Source organism: Notechis scutatus, chromosome Z (genome assembly GCF_049901735.1).
Source record: "Notechis scutatus isolate UNSWTSFEM ecotype Mainland chromosome Z, rNotScu1.2, whole genome shotgun sequence".
In the NCBI taxonomy this organism is placed as follows: domain Eukaryota; kingdom Metazoa; phylum Chordata; class Lepidosauria; order Squamata; family Elapidae; genus Notechis; species Notechis scutatus.
Genome location: NC_142025.1, coordinates 134,728,895 through 134,745,479, shown reverse-complemented (window position 1 = coordinate 134,745,479; position 16,585 = coordinate 134,728,895). Strand labels below are relative to the sequence as shown.

At 42.5% G+C, this 16,585-nt stretch overlaps 2 protein-coding genes across 2 annotated transcripts in view; one reads left to right on the top strand and one right to left on the bottom strand.

Annotated features, from left to right (window-relative positions):
• Positions 1-214: 214 nt before the first annotated feature.
• On the bottom strand, positions 215-4,336 carry TMEM238 (transmembrane protein 238). The gene is made up of 2 exons (XM_026682360.2): positions 3,730-4,336; positions 215-381 (listed from the first exon to the last, which is right to left on the bottom strand). The coding sequence occupies exon 1, from the start codon at positions 4,086-4,088 to the stop codon at positions 3,732-3,734; it is 357 nt and encodes a 118-aa protein (XP_026538145.1). The 5' UTR covers positions 4,089-4,336; the 3' UTR covers positions 215-381; positions 3,730-3,731.
• Positions 4,337-11,362: 7,026 nt separating this feature from the next.
• The window catches only part of LOC113421824 (C-Jun-amino-terminal kinase-interacting protein 4-like), a 34,641-nt gene continuing 29,418 nt past the window's right edge, over positions 11,363-16,585 (top strand). Inside the window, exons 1-4 of the mRNA XM_026682429.2 lie at positions 11,363-12,211; positions 14,443-14,563; positions 15,748-15,818; positions 15,922-16,010. Of these exons, the coding sequence (XP_026538214.1) occupies positions 11,912-12,211; positions 14,443-14,563; positions 15,748-15,818; positions 15,922-16,010 (581 nt within the window). The 5' untranslated portion in view covers positions 11,363-11,911. The remainder of the gene's footprint in view (positions 12,212-14,442; positions 14,564-15,747; positions 15,819-15,921; positions 16,011-16,585) is intronic.

Genomic DNA, 16,585 nt, shown 5'->3' with positions numbered 1-16,585 from the left:
AACTGGGTTACTGATTTATCAGCTGCAATGATTCACTTAACAACTGTGGCAAGAAAGGTCGTAAAATGGGGCAAAAGTCATTTGACAACCGTCTCGCTTAACAACAGAAATCTTGGGCTCAATTGTGGTTGTAAGTTGAGGACTCCCTGGAGTAGTAAAATGAAAAGTAATAATAATACCGCATCTGGTTCTGAAAAAAAAAAACACCACTATATCTATATATTTATATATTTATAAATGTAGGGAAAGCAAAATTCACCCAGCACTGTATAGCAATAATATCACAACGTGGTATGGGCAGGAGTTCCAAGGTATTGATTGAAGAGTCACCTGCTTTTCTCAGGTCCAGTTTTAGAAGAATGTTGTCCAGCTAAATCCATCCTGCAGGCAGAGCACACACACATACACACAAAAGCAAGAGTTAATCACAAGCTCGTTACAAATATTCATCTAACATACTAAAGGGAATAATGAGTAGGTTGGGATAAGAGAGGGAAAGAGTCAATAGTTTTCAAGTCCTGTAGCTTAAGGCAGATCAGGAGGAAAGAGTTAAGGGGAAAATTTTGCTCAAGAGATTCCCACATCGGTTTCTCATGGAAAGAATGGAAAATACCTAGAATTCAAGTCATATATAACATACCAATATGTCTAGAGAAATGATTTTGTCCCGGGAGATGCTGGAAATGTTACTGATACTCCTCAACTTACAACTGTAATTAAGCCCAGAATTACAGTTGATCGTCGTGGCGGTCGTTAAGCAGGTCACATGCGACTGTGATTTTTTTTTTTAACCTTTTTCCCCCCTGTGGTTGAGCGAATACTGTGGTTGTTAGGTGAACACAGCAGTTGTTAAGCAAAACTGCTTTCTGCAACCGGCATTATTGCCAGAAATTGGAAATAAATGTTGAACACCAGCAAAACACAGTCTTTTGTGACCACGGGACAGTGCACAAGATGCAATTATGTGACTGTGTATGTGAGAGAGAAAGAGACAGAGAGAGAGAGAGACAGAGAGACAGAAGGGGAGAGAGAGAGAGAGAGAGAGAGGGAGGGAGAGAGAGAGAGAGAGAATGCACACAGTCATCAGAACTTACAAAAAGAGTTTCTAAGTAGCCCCTGGGGAGGTCATTTGGCCAGGCAGAAAAAAACTCTTTAAGGTTGGCCTTCCCAAGCTCTTAAAGTAATGTGTAATAGACTAGTTGATGGTTGTGTTGTATTCAACTGATGATGTTGATCAGCGGTCCCCAACTTTTACGGCTTGGCACCCCGGCAGTGTGGGGAAGAAGGGAACCAACCCAACTTGCACAAGTCAAGCTGCGTATGCGCTGCGCAGCTGCTTGTGCAGCCCAATAGTGGGGTTGGGGACCCCTGAGGTAGATGTAGCAAAGGAGACTGCGCTTGCGAGCAAAGGCCATCCAAGGCAGAGCAACAGGAGGGAATCTCCAGTTTCATCCAGACATGAAAAATGATATCTGTGGCCGGTCTCTGAATAGGTGGCCTTAAAAGTTTAATGAGGATGCTGAAGGATAAACAAAAGCAGTAGTAAGGGAAGTAATAACAGGAAGGAACGAGCTCTAAAAGCAGCTTCTAGGCCATTGCTTAATCATACAGGACCTTTGTCCGATCCAGTAGGACGCCTAGAAAAATAAAAATAATCTGAGAGCCTGAGACCAGTTCTTTGTTTCGAGGGAAGGCACAGAACAGATTTAGGTTTACGGAAGCAGAAGCCATGAAGAAGTTCATCCACAATTGTTCCCCGCTTTCTCGATTACACGTCATCCTCGACTTATAACAGGTCGTTTAGAGACCGGTAGAATCACAACGTCACTGTTGCAACATCCTCATGGTCACAGGATCAACATACAGAAGCTTGCCAACTGACTCATATTTATGATGTTCTCATGAGCAAAGTCAATGGGGGAAGCTAGATTCACTTAACCACCGTGTTACTAACTTAACAACTGCAATGATTCACTTAACAACGATGGCAAGTAAGGTTGTTAAATGGGGCAAAAACTCACCTAACAACTATCTCGCTTAGCAAAACTGAAATTTTGGATTCAACTGTGGTCGTAAGTCGAGGACTACCTGTATAGTATGTGATCTGAACTGCATTTTTAAAGGGCCCTCTCTTTGCAAGGAAGATAGCTATTGGCCTTCCTTGTATCTTAAGATGAGTTGCTATTGAAGTTGTGCAGAGACATAAAAAATAACAGAGATAAGTGGATTGTTCACTGCAGTTGTGGCCAGCTGAACCTCTAACATGTGAACTATGTATGGAACAGGAAGTCCACAGTTTCATTCTCACTTCTGCTGTGAAAACAGCTGTTACTTTCAAGCTTTCATCTCCTCCTCACCTGCCTTTTACCGTGGATTGACCATAAAAAGAATGAGGGCATAGTATATACATTCTACAGTTTTTATGTTCTGGATATGAAGTGAAAGAGAAGTAGGACTGATGGGAGAGAATATTTGTAGCTCACAGTTGAACTGTGGTGTTCTTTAAGCTTGGTGGTTTTCTTGCAGATGTTTCATTAACCTTCATGATGATGATGTTACCTAGCTGGGTAATGAAATGTCTGCAAGTAAACAACCAAGCTTAGAGAGCACCAAGGGCCCCACGGGAGTAAGGTTGCCTACATTGGAGGCCTATGATCTATGCATCAGTTATCCAAACCTCTCTCTTCTCACAAAACGTTTCCTGGGAATGATAAAAGACCCAGTGCACGTCATTGTAACCTAAGGAACCTGACTGGCAATCCTAGGATTTGAGGGATATGGTCAGAAGTGTCTCAGGTTGAAGGGTAAAGCTAGGAAGACAGTGATGGTGATAGTGGGATATGCATATTTAGGGATCTTCATCTGTATAAAACCCAGAGTTCTATTCCAGTAACAAGAGTACCAGTAACAAGAGTTGGCAAGAATGTGTGTGTGTGTGTGTGTGTGTGTGTGTGTGTGAGAGAGAGAGAGAGAGAGAGAGAGAGAGAGCAAAGGAGCGGCCCGCGGTGCCTCTGCTAACAAAAATGGGCCTTTTGGGGCCTGTAGAGCCTACTGCAGCATCCTGCTTGCCAAAACAAGGGGGGGCGCCCACGGCCTCCCCCTCCTCTGTACCCTGTTTTGGCTGGCAAGGTGCTACAGGAGGGTGTCTGCCCCATCTCCTCCCCCCCACCCCGGCTGCCTACAACGGACAACTACAATGCTGATCCAGCCCTCCAAGAAATCCAGTTTGACAACCCTTTTGTAGGTCATCCTAGCCCAAGCAGGAGACCCTATACACCATTTCACCAAAATCAACCAAATCACATAATAATTTAATAACCTTATTAATAATTTAATAACCTTATTAATTTAATAAGGTTGAGGCTGTAACTGTTTTTATATTCCACTGCATTGAAAAGTAGGAAGATGCTATTTTTTCCTTCCTTTTACACTTCTTTCTGCAGTTCTTTTTAATTTTCTCAGTTTTTGTTTCTATGTGTATTTTATTTTATAATAAACTTGAATGGGAAAAAAATTGAAAAGCATTGCTAATGAACTATAAATAAACCCAAGCCACCTTGCTAAAAGATGGTTTCATATGGAAGTTGGCGTGCAGAAACCAGCACACTATTTTTGATAAAAGGAATAAAAGCCAGGTGTTCAGACGCACCTGAAGCATGTTTGGAAGAGTTGGTTGCTCTCTTATGGAAATCCTGATGTGATTTATAAAGAAAAGGGAGCATATGTTACCTCTAAGCTGCTTCTCGGCTACTTGTAATGGTTCTCATGGCCAGCCCACCGCCTTGGCGTCGCGACCAGGTCCGTGAGATCTTCCTAGCCAGCCGTGCCAGCGTGCCTTTCTTGGCATGATAATCCCTTGCCAGCTCTTCAGGGGCTATCTCAATATTTCCTGTGTACCACATAATCCAACCCAACAGGCTCAGGAACACCAGCACTGCACCCGAGTAGATTAATAGATCCCCAAAGTCTCGGCCTCGCAGCCTCAGTCTAGCAAAGATGCCGGTCAGTAGTGCCCCGGTGCCTGCAGCGTCCATGAACACTGCAAATGCCAGGGCCAGCCGGCAACGGTTCAGTCCGGAGGAGACCATGGCACTGGAACTGCCAAGCAGGTGCACTTACTTGAAAGGAGTTGGGGAGTCCTTCAGAAAGGGTGGGGCGGAAATAAGGCTGCCAAAGCACAGGTTGCAATGACAATTGGCAACTGCAAAGGGGGTCCCTCATAAGCCAGTATGCAGATTTAACGACAAAGCCAGAAGAAAGGAAGGAAGTGGAGGAGGAGGAAAAAGAGCAGCAGGAAAGGCTGGGAGCATTCAGGCCGGGAGTGGAAAGAAGGAGTGCCCCAGTGAGTGTACCTAGAAAGTGATCCAACCAGTTTCAGAAAGGGAGGGACCAACAATGTAATTAACCCTCCTGTACCCTCACAGCTCAGAAACCTGGTTAAGCTCCCACCTGCTCATTACCCGCCTTCAAACTTCTCCCCAGGAACTCAAAAGGCCCGATTCCTAGGTCCTGAGCTCCTGTTCCCTTCCCACCACCAAATCTGCCTTCTCACACAGCTGCAGAGCACTGGGTATTCACCATCTTTGGTTCAAATAACTTCCTTGCAGAGGAAGTCTCCGGCTGTGTTTTTTTTTTACTAAAATCCCCCACCCTCCACCTTTTCTCAGATGCTCTGTTCTCCTCCCTTCACAATACACAGAGCTGTCCATAAAGGGAATCGCACTCACTGAAGTTTTTCAGGGCTGCTGCCTGTGGATCCGTGCACACACACACACACACACACACACACACACACACACACACCTGCCAGCCAACCAAGTACAAGGAAAGAAGGTGAAAAGAATTTGAGAGGGTTCAGTGTGAGTGAGGGCCAGATGGTGTGCGGCAGTGCGTTTTGAAGTCCACTTTTGCAAAGCTTTCGTTATTATGCTTATTTCATAGAATATACCGCAGAATATAGAGTAACAAAGTGGGAAGGGACTTTGGAGGTCATCTAGTCCAACCCCCTGCTAAGGCAGGAAATCCTATACCATTTCAGATAGTTGGCTTCCAATCTCTTCTTAGAAGCATCCAGTTTGGAGCATTGACAACTCTGGAGGAGTGTTGTTCCACTGATTAATTGTTCTAGCTGTCAGGAAATGTCTCCTTAGTTCTGGATTGTTTCTCTCCTTGATTAGCTTTCATCCACTGTTTCTTGCCTGGCCTTCAGGTGCTTTGGAGAATAGCTTGACTTCCTCTTCTTTATGGAAACCCCGGAGATATTGGAACACAGCTATCATGCCACCCTGACTCCTCTACTTTTCATTAAACTAGACATACCCAATTTCAGCAACCGTTCTTTTTGTGTTTATTTATTAGATTTTTATACCACCTTTATTAATTTATAAGTAACTCAAGGCGGTGAAAATACATACTTCTTCCTCCTCCCATTTTCCTCACAATAAGCAACCCAGAGGGGTGGGTTGGACTCAGAGAGACTGACATGCCTAAGGCAGGACTCGAACTCATGGACTCCTAGTGATTGGCCCAAAACCAACCAGCTGGCTTTCATACCTAAGGTGGCACTAGAATGCAATGTCTCCTGGTTTCTAAGCCAGCACCTTATTTACTAAACCAAAGTTGTGCTCCCTATAGAATTAGAACAACAGAGTTGGAAGGGACCTTTGAGGTCTTCTAGTCCAACCCCCCTGCACAGGCAGGAAACCCTATACTATTTCAGACAAATGGTTATCCAATCTCTTCTTAAAAACTTCCAATGTTGGAATAGTCACAACTTATGGAGGAAAATTGTTCCATTGATTAATTGTTCTAACTGTCACAAAATTTCTCCTTAGTCCTAGGTTGCTTCTCTCCTTGATTAGTTTCCATCCATTGCTTCTTGTCCTGCCTTCAGGTGCTTTGGAAAATAGATTGATTCCCTCTTCTTTGTGGCAAACCCTGAGATATTGGAATACCGCTATCATGTCGCCCTTTAGTCCTTCTTTTCATTAAACTGGACCAGGGGTGTCAAACTGGATTTCTTCGAGGGCTGAATCAGCATTGTAGTTCTCCTCCATGGGCCAGTGGGGGTGGGGGTGGGGGTTGGAGACAGGATGGATGCCTCCTATAGCACCTTCCTTTACTATCGCTTCTAATAGGAAAAGAGAGTCACCTTTCCAGCCTGGATATTATAATATTTTGTCTTCTCCAGGTAAGTAAAAAGATTCATTGTAAAATCCTAAATGGAAAATTCAGAAATAAACACCTCAACAGGTACATAACTATGCCAAGTAGTTTGAACTGCATTGTAAAAAAGCGATGACATGGACTATGATCCATGAAACCTTATGGAGTAATAAACTGGTTAGTCATTGATAGATCACAAACTTCTGTTTTTACCAATGATCCTGCTGTATTCAAAATCAAAGACAGAAAAACCCAACAGTTTGGATATGGGAATGAAAGATTGTGTTGTCAGGTTGATTCATGGGAAATCCTAAATCTGTAGCTGGTATTTTTATTACACAATCAAAATCACAAAGAGGGTGTGTAACCTTTAAGCCCCAAAGTCCTTCATCAGGCAAGAGAATGAAAGGCAAGACAATGAAAAGGAGCTCTCCATTCCTTTCTCTGAGAAGTACAGCCAGGATAGACTTTGGGCTAGAAGCAAGGCAGAGTCCCATACTCATAATACGTTGCCTCTAAATCAATAGGAGATAATCTGGAGCTTGCCAGGTACTTTAGACTTCATTTCCCACAATTCCTTGCCAATGGCTTTCTTGAATGAACTCCAAGACATTTGGAGGTGCCTGGACATCTTATTCCTGCTTTAAATAGTGGTCAGCTCTCAACTTTGCTTATCTAGTTGAACTTATTTTTCATTTCCAACTGTTTGGAAATTGAATGAAATGGAGCTATTGAAGTTTTAAGCATAAAATTAAATATGTGTTCCCAATCCATTGAGAGATCATCCTATATGAGATTGAAGAACAGAGTTACCCTGAGCAAAGGATGATCTGAAGAAGCTGGTCAACCCTGATAGTACAAAGATCCAGCGATATATGACATTGATGTTTGAATTCATGCCAGGATCTGGACATCGCAACTGATTCTTTATTCCAAATTTGCCAAGGTATTTGGGAGTTGCACTCAGGATAATTGCAATACTACTACTTAGGGAATCTCTGAGTTCAACCTTTGTAGACAGCAGTTGATGAAAGAGCTAAGATTCAGAGGTCCCCTTAAATGAGTATTAGTCCAGAATCATATGCTTTGATCTGAACAGCTTTGTGAAGTAGAAAAGGCTTTTTGATTATGCCCCTACAGGAAATAAAACTATTTGCATTTTAAATAAACACTGATGTTCCTTTTTAAACAAATATTGGACTGGAATTGGCTTTTTTTCCATCCCTGCCTAATGAAAGTACTTGTGCAACATGAAAGTTCTCATTCTTTCCTCTCAGACTTTAATCAAATATTCTTTCAAAGTGCTAAAATTTCCACAAACCTTATCTGATGAGTTGGTCCTTTTAAGAGATAAGTGGGCCTAGCAGAAAAAGAAAGGTCTGAGGAAGAGAGAAAATGTGGAAAAAAATCACTCCACACTAAACACACATAACCAAGATTTTTTTTAAAAAATATTTCATTGACAGTCATTTATTTTCACAAAATAATTTCTAAACATATAATTGAGATGCTAGCCTACATTCACAAGCAGGCTCCTGGCAATCCAGACTGGGAATATACATATTTTTCTCAAGCAAAATCAGCACTGGGGGATCATGCTATTTATTCTATATATAGCAAAGACAGATGTCCAGTTTTTCTTTTCCTAGACTGGAAAATGTCAGGAGAGTTTTTAGAAAATCAAGGAAGAAGTTGTTATGTCAGAGTTGGGAAAAATACAGATAGTCCTCGATTTACAACAGTTCATTTAGTTACATCACACTGAAAAAAATCTGACATGACCATTTTTCAGAGTTACGACTTTTGCAGCATACCCATGATAATGTGATCAAAATTCAAATGCATACTTATGACCGTTGCTATGTCCCACAGTCATGTGATCCATTTGCAACCTTCTGATAAGCAAAGTTAATGGGGAAGCCAGATTCACTTAACCACCATGTTACTAACTTATAAACTATAGTGATTCACTTAACAACTGAGGCAAGAAAGGTCATAAAATGGAGCAAAATTCACTTAACAAATGTCTCAGCAACAGAAATTTTGGTCTCAATTGTGGTCATAAGTAAAGAACTACCTGTATTGGGGTGTATCATCTTTCCAGTAACTCAGATAAATGTCTGGAATTGCCCTCAGATACTTGCCTGATTTTTTTGGGGGGGGGGGATTTTCCTTCAGAATTCATACTAAGCGGATAAAACTTTTAGGCAGAAGCTGTGTTGAACTTTAATTTTTTGATCTTAGTGCTTAATTCCAGAAATACTTATATCTCAGCACAAACTCAGTGATTGCACATATTTCTGTCTTTATGTATATGGTATACTGTGAGTGGTGTGGTGGCCTAGTGATGAAGATGCTTGTCTCCCGCTCGGAAGGTCGAGAGATCAATCCTAGGTAGCGTGGCAGGTGTTTCTCTCCTAGGATGCAAAGAAAAAAAATATCTGCTCCAAACTCCATGTGGCATCAGGAAGGGCATCCAGTCAGCAAATGCTCAGTTCCATCCGGTTGCCCCTAATTGAGGGATTACAGCAGCAGTGTCAATCAGGTGGCCCGGTGGGGGGGTGGGGGTGGCGGATGCATCATGTGCAGGCCACGACTAGCCCAGCTCCGCGAAGGGGAAAAGCATTGTGAAGTGTCATGTGACAGCAACATGACACCACAAATTTGACACCCATGGATTACAAGGTAGTAACAAGGGAGTTTTTCATACAGATGATGTATGAAATAATTTTTTTTCAAATCTATTGGGATCATATGTTCTTGTGCTGTTTAAAACTTGAAGCTTAAGGAAAAATTAGCACATCAAAACTATCTTGTAGTCTTTTGGCTTTTATATTTTAGCAAAGATCTGGCTGTTTTCTATTGCAGGGGTCCCCAATCCCTGGGCTATGGCCCACTACAGGGCTGTGGCCTATTTGCTTCTGGGCCATGTGAGGGCAGGCATACATGCATGCAGCTAGCTTCATGTGAGTGGCAGGCCGACACGGATGCACATGCAACACAGCTCAACTAGTTGAGCTACATGGACATGTGTGCGCACACCAGTCCAGCACTTGTGCAGTCCGGTTTCGCTCTCCCCCACCCCCAGCCAGGCTACCCAGCCAAAGGTTGGGGACTGTGTTATATTGTACACTGGACAGCAATGTATTGTAAAAGACTGCATTTTATAATTTAAAATTTTTAAAGTTGATATGTGATTTCATACATTTTTCTTTTGAAATAAAGTTTGGTTTTTCTTTATCGCTTGTGAGATTATTCAATCTCTCAAAAAATAGGCAGATCGATATATTTAATACTATCTTTAGGACATGGTGCTAGAATAATTATTTCATTCTTATCATTTATTTACAGAAAGGTATGGAAGTCTCATTTCTCTCACATAACAGAGGCAAGGCATCTCTTGGGAAAGTCAGTGTTAGAAATGGGGGACTACTACCATGTTCTAACCTTGGGCAGAAAGTAGGACCAGAGTAAAGTCTATAAGATTTCAGAAAAAGGAAGTTTGAGACTTTCCAGTTTATCACTACATACAGTAGGCTTGTCAAACTCCTGGCCCACAGTCCAGATACGTCACATGCTGGCCCTGCCCATGCCCAGTTTAGCGAACGGGGAAAAAGATAGGTCACGTGATGCTGCCGTGACACCATGAGTTTGACACCCAACATACAGTATATGATCACCTCCTATGACCTTATAGCCAACAGATCAGTGATGGGATTCAAATTTTTTTACTACCGGTTCTGTGGGCATGGCTTGGTAGGCGTGGCAGGGAAGGATACTGTAAAATCTCCAGTCAAAGGTGGGATTAGCCAGTTCTCCAAACTACTCAAAATTTCCGCTACCGGTTCTCCAGAACTGGTCAGAACCTGTTGAATACCACCTCTGCACCAGATGTGCTGAGAATACAACTCTTCAAATTCTCATTCATTGGGATTTGTAGTCTTAACACATCTATGGACAGCCAGATTAGGGAAAGCTGGTATAAACTGATTATTTTGCTACTGCTAGATAGAAAATTATTTAATAGTAGCTATTCCTTTTTGCCAAAGATGACTATAGAAATGATTTCTGCTAAGATTTTCTTTGTTTATGACAAGATCCTGTATCACTTTAGGTTGTAATGTTTTTAACTGACAAACCCAAACCCAATTAGATCTGTTAAAAACAGATCTAAAGAATCCCTATATAGATCAATCGATCTATATAATTTTACATCCTTTATTGTTTTCTGTCAAAATGGCATGTAATATTTCTAAAAATGCAACAAGACAAAGTTAAAAACAATAACTGCTCTATAATTAAGCAGCCATTCAAAAAGCATCACAGAGACAGTATTAAAAATACAGGAAGTTAAATATTTTACAATGTTAACAATATTCTTCAAGATATTGTACAAAAGACAGTACAACCTCAGTGCTACCACGAAGAACACTCTGCTTTTTACCCTCAGCTGCTATTAAACTTGGATGAGGCAGAGTATAGAACAACCAAAAACTAAAAGTGAAAGGAAATTTAAATATAAGAGTACCTGTTTAATTAAACTGGGTACAGTTCTATATGTACTTATAATTTTCATAAATTTAGTGGAATTTCTTATTGGGCAATGTACATAAAATAGCACCGTAAAAGACTGTCCATCTCAGATAAAAACTTTAGACCAGTGTTCTGCAACCTGGACAATTTTAAGCTGAGTGGACTAACTCCCAGAATTCCCCATTTGCGGAATCTTGGGAGTTGAAGTCCAACTCAGCTTAAAATTGCCAGGTTGGGAAACTTTGTTCTGAAGAGTTATGCACGTGCTGGGAAAAGAAATGGGCGGCTCAAAAGCAACGCAGCCAAATCTTTAAATAATAGAGTTGCTTTACTTGTAAAGCAACAGGGAGTTGCAAACCAAGCTCGTGTTATTTACCACGGGGAAAACCAAGTATTAATATTATCCAAGACGGTGCCCATACCTGAAACCCCCTCCCCCCCCATGCCAAGAGACTCACAGGGCAATTCCCCACCCTTCTCCACCCAGACAGCTTTTCCAGGTCACATGACCAAGAATCATATGATGGCAGAACCTTCACATATTATCTCTTCTTCCCCTTTTGCCGGCCCTTCGCCGGGGGCCCTCCTACCTCCGAGCGCGCTATTGGCCACCAGGTCGCAGGCGGACGCCCCATTGGCCAGCCTTAGGGCTTTCCTCACCCGCTACTGGTAGACTTGTTGGGTTTCTGGCCCCGCCCTCTTTTCTTCTTGGAAAGTGACTTGAAGTTGGGATCGCAGCGACCGCCGCTGGAGGGAGGCGAATCAGAAGTTCAGGCCAGGGGTCGGGGAGCGGGGGAAGAGCCGAAAGGGCGGTTGGAGGGGAGGAGGCGGGGACCCCTGGATCCTCAGAGGCGATCTTGCCTAGTGGTGACAGCTCCAGAAAGAGGAAGCCAGGGAGTGCAAGGGAATGGATCTATGGGGCAGAATATAGAGTGCCTGCCTATATAGCAAGGGGACCCTATCTTGGATCTGGAGGGAAATTGGGAGCCGAGTCCCAGGCTACGACCTCCTGCTTTCTCGGGGGAGAAAGGAGGAACAACCGTCTAAGTAGCCTGCTTTGGAGAGGCCCGGGTGGGGGGGCGAGTTGAAGAGGCTCCGGTGTTTCCCCTAATTTAGGGAAATCCGGGAAATAGGGCAGGAGGCTTAAGGAGCCCGGGCACCCCGTGCTTCTCCAGTGCCAGGCTGGAGAGTGCAGTGGTTAGAGCACTTCGCCATGGATGACCCCGAGGAGATCTTTGGGGGAGATGGGGATGCCAGCCCGGCGCCCTACGAGGAGCTGGTGTCCGTGATGGCCGGGGGTTTGTACGGGGAACTGGAGCGGTTGGTGGGCGCCCACGGCCCTACCGCGGTCACTGGGCTGCTGCCGCAGGTGGTTTCCGTCCTGGAGGCCCTGCAGGAGGCTTGCGGGCAGGTGAGGGACCGGGACCAGGCTCTGGAGCGGCTGCGCGATGACCGGCTGCGGCTCCTGGAGCAATACGAGCGCGAACGGGCAGAGCGCAAGCGGGCAGACGAGGTTGGTATCGCCTTCCGCTCCATCGGCGGCGTCGATTAACTTTTATGATCTTCAGATCTTGGTTTAAGTCTCAGCTGGCGACGCCGGAGGGGAGAGAGAGGGAGACGGTCCAGCAATTCCTGATCAGAGAGCTTAGATGCCAACTGGTGCCAGCCGGAGCTGTCGGGCAGGATGATTGCCTCCTCCTCCTCCTCCTCCTCCTCCGCCTTAGCAATTGGGAGGGGCGCTCTCCTGCCTGACAAGCCTCAACGCGAAAAACTTTTTATTTTCTCATCTTGTCTCCTCTATGAAGCTTTCTCGGGAAGGCTTGTGTAACCATAGCAAACCAAGGCCTATCCTGACCTAGAAGAGACTGACAGATATGGCTATTCAAGGCTAATGCTGCCACAGGTTAACTGGGAAAGCTAAAGTGGACTTCTGTCAATACCTAGCAATTTTTGACCAAAAAACAACAGTGAAGGCTTCTGAGCTAAGTAATCAGTCTTGATATGAGAGAGATTGTCAGTATAATAAGTGATTAAAGAAGACAATATAGACATAAACAGACTCTTTATCAAAGGAGGCAAACTGGAGATTGACCCAAGGTCTTATACTGTCGTTTTTCACCAATGAGTGAAATGCCACGTTTGCTGACATTTCTGAATAATGTTTGATAGTTCAGGTCAAAGAGCAATTTGCTCTACAAGTGCCACTGAGTCAAACTCAGCTCCTGGATATTGTCTCACCCACAATAAGACCTCTTTCAAGGACATTCCAGTTGTCACTGTGATCCTGTCCCTACATCTTATTCATAATTTTTCTGACATTTTTCATTCTCCCAACTTGTCAACTGTCCATATTTTTCTAGAGGTATTTAATGTTTCTAGTTTGACAGCATTCTCATTTCAACCCTTATTTGATCTAAAACCAGTTGACTCCTTAAAATTCATAGGAAATATCTCCAAATTCCTGATTTAAAATGTGCATATTTTGTCTTTTGTTCTTTTTTGAGTATTCATTAAGATATTTCAAGGGGTTTAATATGAACTAATAACCTGTGATATGTATCAGAGTAAAAATCCTTCACAAGTCAACTTAACTGCTGCTGTAATGTAGGGTGGAAGGTGACTCTGTAAACCATCTAGAGAGGGATATAAAGCACTGTGGAGTATATTAGTCTAAGTGCTGTTGCCTTGAGTTACTTCTAGGCAGGAGTGAAGAACGATGGCCCTTTTAAGTCATGCTAGCCATACTGACTCAGGAATTCTGGGAATTGAAGTCCACAAGTCATAAAGAGGCTGTCTTTCCCCATCTCTGTTCTAAAGGAATAAAGAAGGGATAAAAATCTATGGCAATAATTAAATTAAAAAGGGCACTGTCAATTTGGACAAGATCTTTTAATCAAAAATATTAAAATGATAGTTGTTTTTTTTAGTTTAGGCACAAAAAGGCAAATATGGAGAAAATGATCAGAAGTATATAAAATGATGTTCTGTGTAGAAAAGGGAGATAAGGATTTTCTCAATTCACAGATTACTAGACCTAGGATGATCCAATGGATCCTAATGGTAAAAGGATAAGAAAAATAATGTGTAGATAAGCAAGATGTGATGGTGAATTGGGTGGCTTCAAAAGAGAACAAATTCATGAAGGATAAAGTTACTCAATAACTAATATTCAAGCTGTACTGGGAAGCCAAAATGCTACTTTCATATCATTCCAAGAAAATTGTGTGTATGCATCCATATAAGCTACCAGGAGCCCAAATCCTGTGTGTTTGTGTTTGTGTGTGTGTGTGAGAGATGACTATTTTCTATTAAATCCAGTACCAGAGGCAATACAGTTACTAGGAACACAAAGAGGATAGGACTATTATCGGGTGTTGTGATCAGTGGAAAAAACGAACAGGATCAATTTATTCATTCTCTTTATGTGCCACCCACAATTTTAAAGTAATGTTGGTCCCCTATTTTGCTAAAATGACTGCTCAAGCTTTTCTTGATTAGCAAAAGAATGTCCCTAGACCAATGAAACAACCTTAGGCTGATAGATAAATCTTTATGCATAAATAGCAATAATTTCGCACTGGATGTGGTGGGTGATCATTTGAACTGGAGTAGTAAGGGTACGTGGCAGAGAAGAAATCGGCCTGAAGGAAACACTTTGGGATGACGAAAGCTTTGAGAGATAGTAAATAGATCAACTAAATCCACAACAAGGGGAGCGTTTGATTCTTGGATCCTCTTTCCTAGCGGTTCATGGAACTGGAGGATGTGATGGATCAGGAACGTAAAGCGCATTCAACAGCTGTGAGCCAGTTAGAGGGCCAGAGCCGAATCCTGGAGAACAAAGCACGAAGCTATGCAGATCAGGGTAAGAATGGTTATTTTGCCAAGTATCCATGTATGATACCAAAGTACCACCGTTCCATTTTCCCTCTCAACCTGTAATGAGCCTCCTCTGTCTCTTGAGGGTGTAGATTTTCCATAACATAGGTAAAATAAATTCAAGTAGCAGGCATCCAGTTAGTATCTTTTCTCTCATCTTTGCTTGTAGGAACATATGGTCCCTCCTATGCACATCCCATAATAGGTATGCCCAATTCTGTGCCCTTGCACATCTCCACTTTTGACAGCTCTAGCTAGACTGGTCTATCTTGTTAGCCAAGATTGGATGTAAGGCAAGCGACGCAATATAAACTGCATAAACGTATTTTTCAAGGTACAGTTCAGTTTACATCTAATAAAATATTCTATTATGAAAACAGTTTAATAATGCTATTGGTATTTGGCAAAACGTTAACACACTGCTTCATTGCCCCTCCCTTTGTGTGAAGGTTTTGTTTAATGGAAATATATTTGGTCCCTAACTATATCTATGTATTTTTCAGGCATTGTTCAAAACAGCCTATTTTAAGAATTGCCATAAAAAAGAGAATATTCTATTAACATTACTTCCCCCCCACCCACCCCCAAAAAATCAGTTCCAGAACAGCAGACGGTTATTTTCTTTTTTAATGTTAATTTTAATTAAAGCTAGTTTTATTTATTTTTTTCAATTCCCAATTTTATTTTTCACATTTCGATCCCACTGCAATCAAACGATACTTATTAGCTTACGCAGAATATAGAATCCATGGTTTTGGAAGAATTATTCTTCCTTGGGAAAAAAAAGTGCTGTATACTTAGCATTGCTAGCAAAAGTCTCTGTTGCTTTACAAAACGAGATTTGTCCATCCTATAAATTTATTCTTTGAAATAGATTTTTCTGCATTCATATGAGATTTATTCCCAAATGGATGTAGGATTACAGCCTCAGCATTCTTTGCATGAATCTACAACATTAGGGTATTTTCACACGGGAGGCTTCCGATTATTGGAACTGGATCATCAGAATTAATCTTCCAGGAAATGGATCCTTCCTGCTCTGCTCCCCACTTGAGCTGTACAAATAAAATACGAAGCATTATTTAGCATTATGTTTGAAAACAGCCAAGTTAAGATTGGTTTAAGGCCTTGCTGCTGGAAAAAAAAAACCACAGTTCTCTTCCTTCACAGTGGCTGGCTTGGAGGAACAAAAATCTTCACTGCTCAAGGAGATTTCAGTTCTCAATCAGACCCACGCAAAGGTATTTTTGAATAGTGGGAGTGTTTCAGTGGCCCTTCTCATCTCTCCTTCCTTTCTTTTTCCAAGCCAAACCACCGTTGCACTTCCTCTTCTATTTCTTTCAGATGGTACAAAGTTACAAAAAACTGAGATCCCAAAAAACAGCATCAGCTGGTCCAGGACAAACTAGTACTTCATCCACAGAAGATAAAAGGTTTGGAAGGAGGGAGAGAAGGAGTGTGTGTGTGTGTGTGTGTGCGCGCGCGTGCGCAAGATTTCAGGACCAAAGCAGAAAAGATGCCTGGAGGAGTTGTGAGGTAAGGTCAGTGCCCTTTAAGTGGCTGTGGCATCTTTTCCTGAGCTGTAGCTATGCATCCCCAGGAAAACATTTGCTTGAGGTCTAAAAACACCAATGGTGCTCATTTCAAAAAAGCTTGCTGGACTTAATTCAAACATGTGTTTTCCTGAGATAAGTGCAGCTCAGGAAAAGATACCATTTCCTTAAGAAGTACCAACAAGGACAGTGTCTAGGCTCACCCCCCATCCTCCGAAGCCATTTTTTTTTTTTTTTTGCTTTAGATAAGTCCCACCTTGCTAGAGCAGGGATGTCAAAATGGTGGCCCAGAGGCCGCGTGTGTCACGCACAGGCCACGCCTACCCCAGCTCTGCAAATGGGGAAAACGTGCTAAAACGTCACGTAACGACAACGTGATGCAGTGAGTCTGACACCCGTGTTTTAGAGAGTCCTTAAACTGAGTAGAGTCTCTTATTGTCAAAGAAAAACATTTT